Source organism: Schistosoma mansoni, assembly GCF_000237925.1.
Source record: "Schistosoma mansoni, WGS project CABG00000000 data, supercontig 0136, strain Puerto Rico, whole genome shotgun sequence".
In the NCBI taxonomy this organism is placed as follows: Eukaryota; Metazoa; Platyhelminthes; class Trematoda; order Strigeidida; family Schistosomatidae; genus Schistosoma; species Schistosoma mansoni.
In genome coordinates, this window is record NW_017386039.1 from 283,016 (window position 1) to 302,617 (window position 19,602).

A 19,602-nucleotide genomic window follows, 5' to 3' on the forward strand; every position below is an offset into this window, starting at 1 on the left:
TTTATGTGTTTAAATAGATACATAAATAAAATAGAGATATAATATACTGTTACCTAGATACCAATTCGAAAATAGGTGATTGTGTCGAGAGATTATGACATAACTCTTATTTCAAATTTCCACTTCATGAGATAACCTTAGCTATGTCTGAGGTTTCGACGCGTGACTAGTCCGCTCATGTCGGTAAGAACTTATTGAACTCTAATAATATAGTCAATTCATTCATTGACCAGACGCGTGGGTAAGAGCAATACTTAAGATGTTCGGAATAATGATAATACCCGGTTTCCCAAACTGAAGCAGGTAGGTGGGTTTCCAAATGTGGGACTTAGTGGTTGAAAGTTGAACGCCTTTACTATTAAACCACCACTCAACAGAACGAAATACAATTGTAATCTGAGTTGACATCTATGGGAATCCTATTCATATTTTGCGTTACTTCAGATAACGTATCCTAATACACCATAACAACGCCTATAGTCCCTTCGGGGGCTACTGCCGGTCCCAAGCCCGGATAAAGGAGGAGGGTTTGGCATGGGGTTAGCGACCCCATCCCGTAGAAAACTAACTCGCTAGAAAGACGCTAACCAGGAAAAAAAGTATTCAAACCAATTAAATTCAGCTCTGGAAGTTAGAAGGTCTTCATTTGGAAGAGTTATGACGCCTCATGGTGGATGCCGAGTTCATTCGGGAGTCACGAAGCTGATGCCCCCTCTGACAACATGACCAACCATAGTAATAGGGTGTAAGAGAAACCTGTACAGGACTAGCACCTGTTATTCCTTCACAACTCCATGTTTGATCTTTTAGAGCTTGTCCATTTCAATTGCTTTGATGTTATCAAAGATTGCTGAGAACGGAAGCCAAAGGCTGTTCTGCCATAATTTTCGTTTACTTCATAAAATTTCAAGGCGATTGTTTAACTGAATTAATCTTATTTATTTTTATAAGCGGAACTATTTCTCACTCATTCACATATTTTTATTTATTTGTCGTTTAGTTTAACTATACTGACCTTCCCTCCTCTTCACAATCTCATTACCATATTGTGTGGTGTATGTTTACTTAGCCCCCCCCCTGTACTAACATTTGTATGTTAAAGTAAATAAGCATTACCAATTTCACTGTCTAGAAACTTATAATTACAGAAATGAATAAAGATGGAAACATCCTTTTGAGGTCATTAAAATAAAATAGGTAATAACATGGTTCATAGCTAGCCTGAACATGTAAGATTATGGTCGAAAATAAATGTAACGTTCAGGAAGTAACTTTTTTTAATAAATAATAATAAGATTTTAATACATCTATTATGTGTGACGGTATGGTCACAATTAACACGCGGATTAGGTAAATAGCTTATTTATGAAACTCCATATGAGTAACTCAGATTTATCTCAGTTACAATTGACTAAGATTGAAGACAAAAGGTTTCTACTACCCATACATCCAGTCATTTTTATACGTTTCACAAGTATGTTTGTCCATCCGACAAAGGAATCCAAAGTCAGTGGCATGGCAATGAGCTGATACAAGAAAATAACATTCACTAGCTAATCACAATTTACGTAATCTGGCCATATAGATATACAGAATGGTATAAAGATTAAAAACTGAGTCTTTTCACCTTGTAAAATAAAGCGAAACAATTTGGTTTTCAAAAACTCGTGTGTGCAGATAAACTCAGTCAAACAAATAGTGCCATTAGGCTCAGTTGTTGCAAAAATTGATATAAAAGGATTGGGAGAAAAGCTGTGGTTCACTAGTGCTACTGCCAGTCAATGATTTGGTATAGATAAGTAGTTGAGACATATTTCCTCATTACACTAGTGAATTTGTTTTTTCTCTTGTGTATGTTATGACCTACTGCTGCTATGCTAACCGTCTTTGTCTACTTTTGTTGATGTGTATAAGATATCAGGGCTGTCATCCACAAAGTCCAAATCATCCAGTTGTGTTCAAGGTGTTCGCTATACTATGGACGTCTTAGTCGTTCAGTCAAAAACTAGAAGGAAGAGAAATAGAAAGAGTATGTAGCCTTTTCTGACACCAGTCGTCACTCGGAAAGCATCTGTGAGCTGCCTTCTACGCACAGCTCTGTAGTTCGGTTCGTCGTAGGGAGTCCTGTATCCTGAAGACGATGTTCTTAGGTACTCTGTGGTGTCGACCGAGATTCCACAAGGCTTTTCTATCCACGCTGTCAAATTCTTTCACCTGATGATGAAAATAGATGTATAGCAATGAGATCCATTCAATTGACTGCTAAACAATAATCGTCAGTGTCACAATTTAGTCAGTACACAACCGATCCATACGAAAGCCAGCTTGTTGATCTCGAAGTTGAGCATCTACTGAATCTTTCACTCGGCCCAGCAACACTGTTGTAAAATTTTCCTAGTACTGACAGCGCTCACACCTACCAAGATCTCACCACTCAAGTATTTTGATGAGGTATGGGTTTTTGTAGTCTGTTGAGACTTGTTTTCGCTCTCAAATCTTTCTAATGAGAACATTGAAAATCTTTTCAGTTACTTTTATGTCTGAATTCATTACTTCCGCTGGTATATTGTTTGGTCCTAGAACTTGTTGCCCAGAGCATTTTTCATGACTGCACTTGTTAGTATCTCAAGATTTTTCTTTGCAAGGTGAGGTTGCTAACCTTACGCCCAATCCTCCTCCTTTACCCGAGCTTGGAACCTGAAGTAGCCCCAGATGAATTGCAGATGGAGTTATTGACATTAGTGATTAAGCATAATCTTTATCCAATCAGAACGCAACCCAATGATATTTCATTTAGGATATTTGTCACTGAAGCTAAAAACACAAATGCAGAATTAGGTGCAAATGAAAAAAAAGTTATTCACAGGGACGAATTCCACAATATCTTAGAACAGCTGCATGACCCCTGATTATCAGCTGAAAATCATTTGAGCAGTAAACAAGATATGAATCATTTCGGATTTAATAATTGATAATGATTTATGGTTGGTTTTCGGTATTAACTAAAGCATATATATAGAATTTGCATGTTAATAATAATAACTAAACGTTTTCTAGTTTTACCAGCGTTACATCCTTGTCTCTCAAACTGATGGATTAAATGTAGCTTTTTATACGTATCTTTTTATTTATCATAAAATATACTTAGATACTTGACTTATTTTTCAAGATAAAAATATGATCAGTTATACTTCATAGTTAGGTAATCTCAGGTGCTGTCAGATATATAATGATGGTTGTGGCTTCTTGGTTGTCTATACTGTGAAAGGATACTTTCTTTAAAGGAACCTCATGTAGAAAATGGTTTAGGAATGGTCTTATCGACCTGAGAGTGTGTCTACAATGTCCAAAAGACAACTGCTTAAGGCCAGTCACATACGGCTTCTTTTTGAGTAGTTTTAAATGAACTAAACCCTTACTTTTAACGCTTCACCGCCGGGAACGGAAATCTGAGGAGTAAAGTGAGGTTTACTGCTTTTAGTACGAACCTATTTTGACCTCTTTTCTCCGTTGTGAGAAGGGAGCATCTCTGGACACGTTGATCATCTAAGGAAGACATCTTACTCCCTTCACACCATTATACAACTGACGCTATTACTAAGCCGTCAAATCTTAAGCTGATGTTTTTAGTTTTGCCTATCTCAAATAAACCTGTCCGAAATGGTAAGACCTAACAAATGAGGTATTCTAGCCAGTATAGTTTGTTTAGGTCACTATAATAAGTAACCATGACCACTATGTTAAGGTACCAGCTTCGGTATCTTCTTCCGAATTATCAACGATAGTCAGAAATAATGAATAATTTCTGTCTGTCTATGGATGGAATCTCTTTTTCATGTTTCCTGCGCTTTGAATAATGCTATAATGGAGCGAATATTGTGAAATTTTGAACTATTTTACATGTAATTTAGGTGCACTAATCAATAATCCAACTAGACAATATAATTCCTCTCATAATTAGTGCCTGATCACACAGGCCCCATTACAATACAATCATCTGTTACATCAATCATCCCTTTATCTTTACTGGTGTGAAGACAAAGTATAATAATCCATAGGATTGTTGGATTAAGATAATCAAATCTATCTATACTTGATTTGACTGCTAATTAACTCACTATCAGCATCTATAGCTCCCATGGAAAGAATCAGTGAAATAGTGCACATTGTACGTCTCGTGAATATAAAATGAATGTGATGGTGTCTAGAAGGTAAAACAATCACTGTTTGATATGGATAAGTTCACTGAGTTATTTTTTCTTTATTATCGTGCTGTTTTTGCCTCTATATTAAAAGTCTTTTCATTGCTCCATTTATATAGAATCTTTTTTCACTGAGATTTCTAATCAAAAGATATTTATCTGATGAATATCTTTAAACAACATTTTAGCTAGAAAAGGACCGGTTTCATAGAAAGATCTCTGTTGTAGTCATCGCTAAAGAACAAGTATCAAAAAATCTTGAAATTTCACGCGAATATATAAAACTTTTGAAAGAACGCATTTCTATGTTGGAACAGTTTTATTCGAACATAATTCCGAATCCACTTAACTCAAAGCATTCTTTACAAGAAAGATCTGACTATTTTCCAACAGAGCGAACGAATTGTAAACGGTTTCTAAAAAATATTGATTCAATTAGATCAACGCCAGATTTATCAGCTACTTTTCCTACCTTAAGTAAACTTCTTTTTCTCAGTAGTGAGTATCAAGATCCTCATAAATGTGTAACACCAAAGGTTCTTCAGCGTCTAACTAATCAATCATGTCAAACGGACAAACGTGTTCACAACTACAGTCGGTAAGCTTAGCCATCTTGATCAAATGTTCACCACGTTTCTCAGTATACACCACCTGTGAATTGTTTTTTTAATTTGCTTTCGATCAATAGACACAGTAATTGTATTGACAATGGGTTACATGGTATACTGTTCTGATTCTATTTTTTGCTAAATTTTAGTTCAGTATCTCCTTGCAGAATATATACATTAATCGCTATATCGTCCAAAACTAATATTTGGTTTCCAAGCCTTAACACTGTACACCATAAATTCACCAAATACAACAGATAGTGTTTACCATTTTGACTAGTAAACACATGTTATGGTGTGGAAGATAGTCATTTTGCTAAGTAAAAACTGAAATTTCCTTAAATTTAACTGAAACTTGCAGAATTTATGTTCACACATGAAGATAAGGAATGGCAGATTTAGATCCCGACTACTGAAAGCCCGTTTGCTCAATATTTCGTAGTATTTTGGGTGAAGTTTCATACTCAGGGCTGTGCCATTTAGCCATAAGGTTTTGGTTATCCTTCTGGACATCATCTAACTGAACTTCGTATAAAGTTCTGTCAGAATTTGACAATATTTATGGCATTTCGATTTTTCACAAAAAAAAACATATAACATCACGAAAAGGGTACTGAAAATAGGCTGTGTTAAACAATATAGTATTGGAAAATAAAGTCATTCATAAAGTAATATTTTCAATTAATTCGTAAGTCTCACAAGCATTCTATACTACATCAGAAGCAAATTCGGTTTTGAAATATTTTTTCACCAGTGATTTAAAAAATGTTTGTCAAATGAAGTGTTAAAGAACTATATGGAATATAGCTAGTTTCACTCAGCCGCTTGAGAGACAACGTCTTAATTGAAACTCTGCTGTTAAACATTCTAATCCATCTGACTACATATTTTGTTGAAAATAATATACACTTTTGGGTTGACTATATTCATCATATAAAACTTTACTCCTCACCACTTATAACTTTCACTGAAGGTTGCTCTTTCATTATTCTTTGTTTTACCGAAAATAGGCTGACTTTAAATCATTGACCACTTTTTGTTGTGATTTACACAGTGCAAAAGAAATACGAACATAAAATATTCCAACTCATAAATTATTGCTAATTGCATTCTCAGTAGTTGCTCATTCCCTATTTCCAACCGACCATCATCAGATGAAAAAGGGACATCTAAATATTGACTTATTTCAGTCGGTAAGCTACAACGTAGGATCAGGCATATTTATGCATCGGTTCAAGTTGCCATAACTCATTAACACAACAAGATGAACACCGAATTCATGGAAGTAGTTAATTTAATGGTGGTAATATATAAAAGAAAGGTTGTATATAAGGATATAGTACAGGAAGGCAGATATGAAACAATTTTAGTCTCATAGTTTAAAGGAAGACAGTGTAGCTGTAAATAATTCCCCAAAATCAATAACTCATTAAGTGTTCGACATTGGATGCTGACCACGTTGTTTAAATGGACTTGTTTAGCTGAAGGCTTTCGGTCATGCATCCGTACCAGATCACGTTGCAACACGGCGTGGGACACAGCTCCTACGTTTCATTAGCCAGCTTATAGAAAAGGTCCTCGATATATTGGTAACGAATCAAATATATCTTTCCTGCCTCTTCTCGTCTGACTTCTGATTTCTATCTGACTGGGAACGATCGAATATAGAAGGTGCTACTGGTAGCTAGTTGCAAAATTAGAACATCCGCGGTATCCTCAGTGGTGAGACCGACGTGATCTGGTACACCAAGTCAATATACTGTGAGTCTGTTCCATTTTAGAATATTATTATTCATTGTTATTCTTTATTTGAATTTTATATATTGTGATATACTGTTTTTTCGCGAATTTTTTTTTCTCGGATATATTTTAATTAGACATTTTTCGTTATCTATATTACTATGACGGAACACTCTCCTAAGGTTCTTAAGTTTAAGTCTATTCCCCCTATTTCGATTCAGTTAACGCCATTTTGGCCCGACAATATCGAGTCCTGGTTCTCCTATGCAGAAGCCGATTTTTGCATGCACGGAATCACGGACTCGCGCACACGTTTCCTCGCGGTAGTTAAGGCGTTACCGCGCGAGTTTAACAGGTACGTAACACCTTGTATGTTTACTAGTGATGTTCCCGAACCTTACGAAACGCTTAAACTATCGATTTTAAAACGCGGAGACCTAACTGATCGACAACGGTTAGACCAACTCCTTAACAATATCGACTTGCAACATGGTTCTGCGACGGACATGTTGCTTAGAATGAGAGAAGTCATCGGCCAACGAACTTTCGATGATGGCCTATTTAGACGACTTTTCTTGTCTAAACTCCCTCAACAGGTGCAGGCAGTGCTTGTTTCATTTCAAAACAATGCCATAGATGAACTAGCTGCATCTGCCGATCGAATCTTGGAAATCACCAAATTTTCTAAGGCCGAGGTTTTTTCCATCAAAGAAAAACCCCAATCGACCTCGACTGACATGGCCGAACTATGTCACACGCTTACAAGATATCTTAGAGTTCGTAATGACCGTAGTCGGTCAAAATCCTCACGTAGGAGCGTTTCACGTAAGAGATCTGTCTCTCGACCACGAGAGACAGACAACCCCGACTGGTGCTGGTATCACAACCAGTACGGTAAATCCTCTAGAAATTGCAGGAAGCCCTGCAATTATCCGACTCCAAAATCGAGTGACACGAAACACAGTTCGGGAAACTTCCCAACCGGCACGCATTGACGGCAACCGTAGCCGGCGAACATAGCCGTCTGTTATACGTCACAGATGTGACTACGAAAGTTCGCTACCTCGTCGACACTGGCGCAGAAGTTAGCGTTCTTCCAGCAAATCCCGACGACAGACTTCGCGAGTCTGTTTTAAGTTTACAGGCGGCAAACGGAAAACCGATCGCTACTTACGGTAAAAGGTACGTCTACCTTATCGTGGGTTTACGCAAACCCATAGACTGGATTTTCGTGGTTGCAGATGTCTCTATGCCAATCATTGGTATAGACCTGTTACAACACCACAATCTACTCATCGACACACGCTCAAGAAGGTTAATAGATGGAAACACTAAACTATCTGTTTGCGTAACTCCTTGTTCTGGTTGCAGGTTATCCCCAGTCACGATTAAGCACACCGTAGACTCCTCGTACCAATCAGTACTCGACAAATACCCCGGGATATACCAATCGCAATCGAAATTGCCTTGTGTAACCAGCAATGTTACACATCACATCTCGACTACAGGACCACCTGTATTTTCGAAAGCCCGCCGACTCGCTCCCGAGAAGCTTAGGTTAGCTAAAAACGAATTCGACCACATGATGGACCTAGGGATAATTCGACCATCGAATAGTCCATGGGCATCCCCATTGCACATGGTCCCTAAAAAGGACAACAATGATTGGCGACCAACTGGTGATTATCGGCGTCTGAATGCAAAAACCATTCCCGATCGTTACCCGCTGCCTCATATTCACGATTTGACAGCTACCTTGAAAGGTACAACTGTCCTTTCGAAAATCGACTTGGTTAAAGCTTATAACCAAATACCGATGGCACCTGACGACATTCCTAAAACCGCCATTATCACTCCCTTCGGTCTTTACGAATTTCTACGAATGCCTTTTGGTTTAAGAAATGCGGCTCAAACCTTCCAAAGGTTTATAGACGACGTCTTCCGAGGTCTCAACTTCGTACATGCGTATGTTGATGACTGTCTAATAGCAAGTCCGGACAGAGAATCGCATCTCAAGCATCTGGACATTGTTTTCGATCGACTCCAAAGGCATGGCATTACTGTCAACATTCAGAAATGCCAAATCGGAACCAACTCCTTAGACTTCTTAGGACACACTATTGATGCCCAAGGCATCCGACCCCTTAGGAGCAAATTGGCGGCCATTCTGGATCACCCAGAACCGACCACGATCAAGCACTTACGAACTTTTAACGGACTTGTAAGTTTCTATAGACTGTTCATACCCAAATGCGCATCCCTTATCAAACCGTTAAACGATCAGCTTCGTGGAAATGCAAAATCAATTACTTTAGACGACACAGCCCGTAAAGCATTCTCCACAGTTAAGGAACACATCGCTAAAGCAACCCTGCTTGCTCATCAGGACACTCAAGCGCCCATTAGTATCGCAGTAGACGCATCCGATTCAGTAATCGGAGGAGTCTTACAACAATGGGTGAACAACTCGTGGCAACCTTTAGGATTTTTCTCGAGACGGTTGTTAGACGCGGAGCACGTTCGGTAGGGAACTCCTAGCTATGCATTGTGCTGTACGGCATTTTCAACATTCCATCGAAGGAAGAGAATTCACGCTTTTTACCGATCACAAACCTCTTACCTTCTCTTTAAGTTCATCTTCAGACAAGTACTCACCGCGAGAGTCTCGACAACCCGACTACATTTCGCAGTTTACTTCAGACATACAACACATTTCTGGAGCTAACAGTGTAGTCGCAGACGCCTTGTCTCGAATAAGTTCCTTGAACAGTTTCCAAGGAATCGACCTTCTTAAACTCGCTCAGCTTCAAAAAGAAGACATTGATCTTCAGCATGAGTTATCCTCGACAACTCTTAAACTAAGAATTAAGCAGATGGGAACAGGTAAGGAAACCTTACTCTGTGACACATCTACAGGTAGGGATCGTCCAATAGTACCAAAACATTATCGCCGCAACGTCTTCAATACGTTGCACAATCTTTCTCATCCAGGTGCTCGTGCAACAGTCAAACTTATAGCCGAACGCTTTTGTTGGCCTGGCGTGAATAAAGACGTGAGGGAGTGGGCACGCTCCTGTGTAAGCTGTCAGAAATCTAAGGTCATATGACACAACAAATGTCCCTTAGGCTCTTTCAAAACCCCTGACGCTCGTTTCGACCACGTCCATCTAGATTTGGTAGGACCCTTACCCGACTCGAACGGATACTCATATCTCTTAACATGCGTAGACCGTTTTACTCGATGGCCAGAAGCAGTACTGATTAAGGACATTACTGCTGAAACCGTGGCTCGCGCTTTCGTCGAACGATGGGTAGCAAATTTCGGCTGCCCTTCCACAATCACTACAGACCGCGGACGCCAGTTCGAATCTGGACTTTTCCGTTGTCTGACCTCACTATTAGGAATCACGCGCTTCCGAACGACCGCCTACCACCCACAAGCAAACGGGTTGGTAGAACGTTTTCATCGACAACTAAAAGCTTCATTATCAGCTTCAAACGTTTTACAGTGGACAGACGCTCTTCCACTCGTCTTGCTAGGTATCCGCAATGCAGTGAAAGCTGACATTGGACATACGGCATCTCAACTCGTTTACGGAACGACACTCCGACTTCCAGGAGAATTCGTGGATCCTTCAGCTTCTTCATTGAACATGGATCTAAACTCTTACACGAGTAGGCTTTCAAACGCTATGCGTTCAGTTAAACCTGCTCACACTCGACCTCAATCAACTGATGTTTTCGTTCAACCTGACTTACGACATAGTACACACGTCTTCATGCGTCGAGACTAACATCGACGACCCCTCGAATCAGCATACGAAGGACCCTTCAAAGTTCTTCAACGCGAACCTAAGTACTATGTAGTCGATAAGAACGGTACGAACGATAGCATCAGTATCGATCGACTCAAAGCAGCGTACTTAGAAGGAAACCCTAGCTACGTCGATTTTCCTTCGGTACAAGCAAACGACACAGCTACTACACTCGTAGTACCCTACACGACAACCGACACACAACTTGATACTTCGTCAACGTCGATAGATAAACCTAAAACAACGCGTTCTGGAAGACGAGTAAGATTTCCAGAACATCTTAACGAATATTGCACGTAGGACATAAGCTTTATCTTGAATTACTATTTCATAGTTTATTATAAAATAAAAAATTTTCTTTAATATGCTCATTTTTTTATTAATATAAGAAAAAAACATTTTAATTTTTTTTTGAGCGTATATATATATTTTTTTATATATAAAAAAAAACCAAAAAAAAAAACATTTTTTTTTCCGATCGCTTTTACGCTGTTTGTAAACGTATTAGTTTATTTTTTTCCGCTCATCTTATGTCCTTACGCAAGTACGAGTATATTTTCGACATGCACTCACACGTTTTATTTTTCCTCTTTTCCAGGACGACTGGAAAAGAACGACGAAGTTTCGCAAGGAACCGAAATTTTCATTGTACTTTATTTCTTTATTGCTATGTTGTACATTGTGGTCCCATAGTTTAAGGAAAGACGACCAGACGCTGCTAAACGAAGCAAGCTATCAGAAGAGTGTTTACCAACGACAAACTCGTTGGGTTTAAACTTCTGGCTGGTCACGTCTTAGGGGCATCACTACCTCACTTTGGGGGGGAGTGATCTGTAGCTGTAAGTAATTCCCCAAAATCAATAACTCATTAAGTGTTCGACATTGGATGCTGACCACGTTGTTTAAATGGACTTGTTTAGCTGAAGGCTTTCGGTCATGCATCCGTACCAGATCACGTTGCGACACGGGCGTGGGACACAGCTCCTACGTTTCATTAGCCAGCTTATAGAAAAAGTTCCTCGATATATTGGTAACGAATCAAATATATCTTTCCTGCCTCTTCTCGTCTGACTTCTGATTTCTATCTGACTGGGAACGATCGAATATAGAAGGTGCTACTGGTAGCTAGTGCAAAATTTAGAACATCCGTGGTATCCTCAACAGAGAGCGTATATGCGATTGTGATCGATTCTGAGCCATGTCATACAGAGTCTCCAACCATTGGTTACGATGGTCGCGCGGACCCCAACCAAGTAGTCTGCATCTATCAACATGGCTTAGACTAAAAGTTAGGGACTTCAAGCTCTGATGCCACGTTTTGTTTTGGCCGCCCCTAACTTTCTTCCAACCATCCCCAAAACTAGTCAGCATTGCGCGTCGTGGTAATCGGTGTTCAGGCATACGTAACACATGGCCCAACCATCTCAGTCGATGAAGATTCATGATCTCATCAACTGATTTACCATCATTCCCTAATACCCTGTGTCTAACCTCACTATTACTGACCCGGTGATCCCAGCAGATGCAAGCAATATTTCTAAGGCATCTGTGGTCAAATACTAGTAGCTTATGAGTACCTTCTACTCTTAATGGCCACTTCGCAGCATTAAAGTAGAACAGAACGAACTGCTGTGCAGCATACTCGTCTCTTAATTGATAGACAGATGTCTCGCCTTCACCATAGGTGACGTAGGTTGGCAAAAACCAAACGAGCATTTTAAATCTGTGCAGAGAGTTCGTCAGACACAAATACATCAGGACTGATCAGACTTCCAAGATAAGTGAAGTTGTCGACTCATTCTTTTACTTCACTCCCTATCCTTATTTCCGATGATGACGCGGGCCAATTCTGGAGCAACAATTTGCATAAAGAGGGAGAAAAACTCACTCCAAACATCCTGGCATTGCTGCCCAGTGCTACCAAAAGACTGCATTATATCAGCGTCTTCACCAGGCAGGACTATGTCATCTGGACCTCCTGAACAGAGATCAATTCCCGAAAATTCAGTCGACGAGAGTGTTATTTCCAGCCGTAGGTCTATTATGAAGTTAAACAAAATTGGGGATAGTGGACAGATTTAACGGACACCACTCGAGGTTGTAAAATCAGATGACAGTTCTCCATAAGCTATCGCTCGACTGTTAGTTTTTGAGTAAAGAGCCCCCACAAGGTTTATATACTTCTGAGGTACACCTTTCAATGGCAGACACTGTCACAGAGCCTCTCGGTCTACAGAGTCGAATGTTGCTTATAAGTCAAGAAAGAACATCACTGTATCACGCCGATTAGCATGCCTGTGTTCTTAAACCTAAAGAATAGTGAATATGTGGGGCGACCAAAACAAAACGTGGCATCAGAGCTTGAAGTCCCTAACTTTTAGTCTAAGCCATGTTGGTAGATGCAGACTACTTGGTTGGGGTCCGCGCGACCATCGTAACCAATGGTTGGAGACTCTGTATGACATGGCTCAGAATCGATCACAATCGCGTATACGCTCTCTGTCTTCCTTTAAACTATGAGACTAAAATTGTTTCATATCTGCCTTCCTGTACTATATCCTTATATACAACCTTTCTTTTATATATTACCACCATTAAATTAACTACTTCCATGAATTCGGTGTTCATCTTGTTGTGCTAATGAGTTATGGCAACTTGAACCGATGCATAAATATGCCTGACCCTAGGTTGTAGCTGACTGACTATGTGGTCGATACAGACTTAACCAGGTCTGAAGCCAGCCCGGTTTTCTCGCGTTTGAAGTTTACGAGTCTTAGTTATGCGCCCGATAATTATTGAGGCTAGTATTTTAGATGCTATATTAGTCATCTTAATACTTCTATGGTTATCACAGGATGATTTTGACCCGTTCTTATATAATGGGACAATCACCGATGTAACCAGTCCGATGGGATTGCGTCCAACTCCCAGATTTTAGCTAAAATATTAGTCAACCTAATCGCTAAAATTAGACCACCATATTTAAAGACATCTGGACCAGCTGCCCATCCTCATTTCAGATTAGCTATAGCTTTTTGAACTTTAGCCAGAGTCGGGGGCCTACTTCAATGCTCTATTCAGGCTGTTTTGAAATGGTGGGTAGCTTTAGGGCAGTTGAACTGCTCCTTAAAGTATTCCGCCCATCGTTCTAAACGTCTGGGCTGAGAGCAGATAAGAGTTTCGTCTTTTTTGGCGATTGTTTCACACTTGAATTCTAAATTCCGGTTAACGTAGATCTTTTTGCTTTCGCTCTTCGTCGTGTTCAGAGCCTAATTAGATGAGTTTACGAGAATCCATCAGTGCAATGGACTAATAAGAAATCCATTGGTCTTTGTAACCCTTTGGTTTAAATTACTAATAGATGTTACTGCTGTTTCCACAGCTGTTCGTATATCTTTCCAAGAAGCATCTGGGCCGGTCTCGTTTACAGAACTGCCCAAATGTGAATTCAGTTGTTCCTGGGAATTACTTTTGGCTTTCTCGTCCTCCAGTACAATTCTAATGGGTCTTCTTAGTGTAGATTTCCTGCGTCCAGTGAGGCTCAAACAAATGCGTCCTCGTATTAAAGCATGATCAGAGTCTAAACATGTATTCCAATACGAGCGACAATCTTCTATAGAGTCTCTCCAACGATGACTGATGACAATATGGTCTATTTGAGTCCATCGTTTGTTTGGTGCAGGTGGTCGCCATGTTAGAAGATGTCTCTCCTTATGCTTAAAATTAGTGCTTGCTAAAAATAAACGATTGTCTGAGCATAGTTGTAACAGGCGATTACCATTATTTGTTCGCTGAGTCAGAATACTAAAATACCCACCTAAATGTCTTTCTGTTTGGTTTAAGCTGCCTAATTGGGCATTAAAGTCACCTGCTACGAGTACTACGTCTAAGCGTTTAGCTTGATGAATAAGTTCAGAAAGCTTTCTGTAAAAGTCATCTTTCACTTCATCCGTACTGCAGTCAGTGAGAGCGTAGTCAGAAACGACCAAAAGACAACGACATGTGTCCTTATCGTTCTGAGTTCTTACGGAACCGTATAGCCGAACAGCACATAGGCGACCGTCAACGGGGATCCACTCTAATAGTGCTTGTTCTGCTCTCGTACTAAGTGCTATTGCGTACATGTGCAAGTCCACGAGAGCTAGCCATAGGGTTGCCAGATACACGAAGGGTGTATCTCGTCGACTCTCCGTTTTGACAAGGTGAGGTCAAGTGGACGATCACACTAGGACCCTGTATGTGTGTTTGAGAGACACAATAAACATCAATGGTACGATATTCTAGGGTCTTAGCTAAGAAGGCCTGTTGACCGATTTGGCACAGGTTACGTACGTTGAAGGCTTCAATGTGTAGTTTGGAGTGCGGTTTCAGTAGACCTAGGACAGTGTTTCGCGCACTAGAATCGTTGGCCATGGTGACACTTAAGGAAGAATTCGAAAGAGGACGTTTAGAGTTGAAAGTCAAGGTAGGAGGAATGATAGGAATGGAAGAGGGAAAATTGATTGTGAATACAGTGATCTTGAGTGCTGTTAGAGGTGTGAGGGCGGTTATCACTTTCCAGTTGCCTACACCGTGGAAGGGTCCTCCTTGAGGTACCTGAAAAGGAAATTGGGTTGGGGTTGGTCATCGTGACCTGAAAGCGTGACCGCAGTGCCCAAGGGACAACTGCTTGAGGTCGGTCACACATTACCTTTTTGTGAGTAATTTTCGTTTTTGCTCCGTAGTTGTTGAGACCTTAATGCCGAGGACGGATATCCGTGGGATAAGTTGAGCTGTGTATTTTTAGGGTCGACCTTTTCTTACCATACCCTTCGTTGTTGGAAGGCAGCTTCGTCGTTATGCTGGTTGTCTAAGAGAAACACTACACTTCTGTCACATCTCTGTACAGTTAGCAGTACGACTTCGACCTCAGACCTTGAGTTTGCTGCTTTTAGTCTTACCGCTCTTCAAACTACCTGTCTGGCGTGGTAGAACTTTGAGGAACGATTGTTCCAGCTAGTATAGCCCGATTGGTTCATCACGACAGGCAAGCCCGACCACCACGTCAAGGTAGCAGGAATGGTTGGGATTTACTTACTTCCTTACTTAAGCTTGTTAATTCTCGTGGTGGAGCATAGGCCGCCCAACAGCACTCTCCATCGACTTATTGAAGTTAATACATAAAAGTGCCTGCTCGCAAATATAAGTCAACCTAAACAGAGAACATTTCACGTGAAAAAACTTTACAGGTTGTAAAATTTAACCGCTGTCAACTTCACGTATATAAGCTGGTCAATGTTGCATATTTCTAACGTCCATTCAAGCTCTTATCACCTTGTAGATCTACTAACTCCAACTGAAGATCACAATTAACTCCCTTAATATTAGAAGGAAATGAAAAATCCAGTAAATCACACTGTGATTCACATATTTTAAAATCATTAAAACATCGCGGATATTTATAATTGAGCGCTGGAATCTGGCGAGTGTATTCCCGATCAGTTTCCAATGGATTCACTTGTGTGCTTAATGTTAGGAACTGACAATAGTTAAATTCCTTAAGTTGCTTGGTCAGTAGGTTGATTTTGATTTTTAACACCATTTCCTGAAATTTTAGCATAAAGTATCATGTTTATTTAAAACGATTTCACTTCTGACCATTTCTATGCATAATTTCAAATGACTTCAAAAGAGATTGAAGGTCTTCATGATCAAGTTTACCCTCCTCTGACCCATAACAATCAATCATACAAAATACTATTGACGGTAAACCAAAAATTAATCGAAAACAGTCATGTAACCTTCATATAAACATTCAAAATAAAAACAAAGGTAATAAAATTAGTAACTGATGTGCACCCATTCCAACACTTTCAGCCGGAGGGTTAATCAACTTTCACTGAATGAGAAGGTTGCATTGTACCAATCAACAACCTAATGATAAGCTCATGGTGTTGACCAGGAATTGGATTCATTATATATATATAAATGAGTCCTTATGCGTTTAATTTGATTTACTTCATTAGACTCCCTTCTTTAATCTTAGCTTTCTCACTCAGCAGCTTGTTGAGGGCTTGTATACAGGAATTTTGTTTATCGGTATCACGCTTGGATGCCTCACAACATAATGATATTTTTCTTATCTATGATTGATGGGCACAAACTTTTCATATAAATCACGCAACGGAAATTTAAAAAGCCTACAGATCATTTTCTAATACTTTAGTATAAAATATATCGGGTTTTCCTGACATCGTTTTTAGTTATCTTTCTTCTAGCTGCTTTAATGCATAATTCTAATCGCTTTTATATTTTGCCCACCTTTGATTTAAAGTGGTTCGTCTAGGAGAAAAAATAATGTCCTATTCTAATATGAAGCCATTCAGTCTTTCTTCTTTTATTTTAAATTTTCAAATGATTTTATTTCACACGAAACAGCAATCTTTTTCAAATTATACTGGTAAAATCTTCGTATTTATTACTAACAGTTGCGGCACGACCCAACTACAAAATACAACCAGTCTCGACAAGTTATGTGAAGATGACCGTATTTCGGTGCATTCAACGTCTTCAAGTTCGAACGACGTAAATGTTTGTATTTGTTTCCTTTATTAAATTTCATTTCATTTTTCTTGGAAAATTAGTATATATATATATATATAATTTGAAGTAAGATAAATCATTAATAGTGTACTGTGAGTACAAATTTTTTGTACTCGACGTTAATCCATAACTTCTTTTTTCATAATTGCTAGTGATTTCAGATTTTCCAAATTTAATTGTTGATAACTGAGTGTTTTAATTACTTGTCATCCGCTTTTTCAAAGTCAACTACCATATTCGCATATTTTATAATAGATTATTGTCTTTTCTCCTATTGGTGATATTTAACCGTGTATAGTCTGGAAGAATTATCGAGTTTCATGTTGCTCTGTATAGTTTTGATTAATTATTTATTCTAGAATTGACAAAAGGCATCAATCGTGTTGTAAAATAACATGTTTGTTATTCAAAAACACATATGCTCTAAGAGATCGTTTCTGTCAGCATTTATGAATCTAATTTTACCACAAAAGGCTGATTGAAATGAACTACACTCGTCTGCTGGTAATCTTGTATGATAACCTAAAGACTGTCTAGTGTTTCGTACAAAACTGGTTAATATGAATTTATCAGAATACGTTAACATGTAGTCTTTCCATATGTCTTCATTTTGCCTACGATTATAATAGCGGTTTTCTGTTTAACAATCTGTTAGCATTGTAACTTACTAGTCCAGTGTTTAAACGGATAGATAAACTTGAATCAGACTGGGACTGTTAACGCTATTTATTGTATATGTAATGGGTTAACGAGTTTCAAATGGGGTAGTATATTCTATAGTTGGTTACCGACGAATGTAAATTATACCAGTAGTAACTGAGAATGAGATTTTCTGTTAAGTTGCTGAAGAATCCTCAGATAATTAATTGGTTGACGTCAGTTTACGAACTCCATCACAATCTAATCTCATTACTAACAATGTTAATAATAAACTGTCGGGAAGTGGGTATTTACCAACAAACATTTGCAACTCTGATATACTCATAGAATAGGAATATATTATGAAGTTAGATCCGCCATAAGAAAATTTGTTTATTATTGAGACTAGAAAGTATTTTAAGAAGTGTTCTATGTTAACGGAATTGGTCCGTAACTATCAACTCAACATCCGCAGACTATAACTGAATTCCTCCTAACTTTCGTTTTCTGACAGTTTTATAACGCTGATTTGTCTTTGGCAGATTACTGTAATTTAAACACAACAGAATCTATTTGAACTGGGAGTCGGACACTGTCATTACAAAACTATCTAACATCTTAGTAACACATAGACCAACTATACATTGCCCTTGCCAATTACTTATGTGTAATCTTGAGTATGCTTTATAAATGGTTTGTCTGTGCACGTTCGCATATATTTGTAGGACTCATTGTATCCTTCATCTCTACATATGTTAAGTCAAATTTTATTTTAATTTAGTAGACTGAGAAAACTTTTTTCATTATGCGCATCTTAACTTGTCTGTGTAAATAAACTCTCCTAACTCAATTCATTGGTGGCTTTTATCACCAATGGAGTTGTTAGCTTAGTTGTAATGCACGGGATTAAACAGTAGATTTATATTTTGGGGTTCATTCATCATGAATTCAGATTTCAAGAACAATTTGTGGTAATTTTCAATTCTAATGACAGAATAAATATATGTTCTTTTTGTTTTCATTCAGATCATACAATAAGAGATACATCTGCGCCTTAATGAAAAATTTTTATTCACTTCTTAGAGAATAACCACATTAGATTTTTCATGTAGTTTTTATTTTTTAAAGAAATGGAAATAATGTTCCAGAGAATTCTCAACGAAACAACCATTAATAAAATGATCATAGCATTAATATTGATTACTATGTCTAACTTTGTCATTTAAAATTATTGTGCATAATACGCAGTCTCAAATAAGATTCCAAAACACCTTTACCCAATGTGCAGGAAAAAGTCCCGTTTAGAGGAATGATTCGTAAACGAATTTTCAATAAACGCTATACTACCAGTTACACACAGATACTAACTTATTTACAATTCAAGCCAAATATAACGAGTACAATCACGAGGTGTAACACTGATAACTGTAAAAAGCGTTAACATTAAAATCTAAAACTGCCATTTTTATTGATCTTCAGTATGAAGTACGTAAGCATTATTATTGTCTATGCATAATTCCTAACTAAACTTACAAGTACACAGCTTATTACACCTATATTTTACAAAAATGCGTTTTTATACTTTGTAGATCCGAAAAACAGTTAATCAGCAAGAAATCACAGAGCTTGATGATAAATGTTCCTTATCTTCTAGTGTAACTTCCAGTACTCTCCCACCTCAGGTGATTGACGAAATGGAGTTTCGTGACAACTTAGCTCTTCTGGATCAGCGGATTAACAATGTTCGGGAGTCACTCAGATTGAACCCTGTGATTTAAAAATATGTACACAATTGACCGTCCGAATAAACTGATAAAACCGTAGGTATACAACCTCACAGATATCCTTTTCATTTGACTGAAATACAATTACATGGATTTGCTAATACTGTCTACGTGTTTGTATATCCACTCTTTACTACCATGTTATCTTACTAAGTAACTTGAAAGTCTGAGTTAAGAAAACCACCTCCAATTATTTTGTCACTATTTAGCTGGTATAGGATACCATCTTTCT

General features: G+C 38.5%; 2 protein-coding genes across 2 annotated transcripts; both read left to right on the forward strand.

Annotated features, from left to right (window-relative positions):
• Positions 1-4,507: 4,507 nt before the first annotated feature.
• On the forward strand, positions 4,508-4,804 carry Smp_173510 (hypothetical protein; the record flags this gene model as incomplete). The annotated part of the gene is made up of 1 exon (XM_018789120.1): positions 4,508-4,804. The coding sequence occupies one exon, from the start codon at positions 4,508-4,510 to the stop codon at positions 4,802-4,804; it is 297 nt and encodes a 98-aa protein (XP_018646465.1).
• A 14,371-nt stretch (positions 4,805-19,175) lies between these two features.
• Positions 19,176-19,364, forward strand: Smp_173520 (hypothetical protein; the record flags this gene model as incomplete). The annotated part of the gene is made up of 1 exon (XM_018789131.1): positions 19,176-19,364. A coding segment is annotated over one exon (189 nt), but the record flags the coding sequence as incomplete, so codon positions are not given.
• Positions 19,365-19,602: the final 238 nt, after the last annotated feature.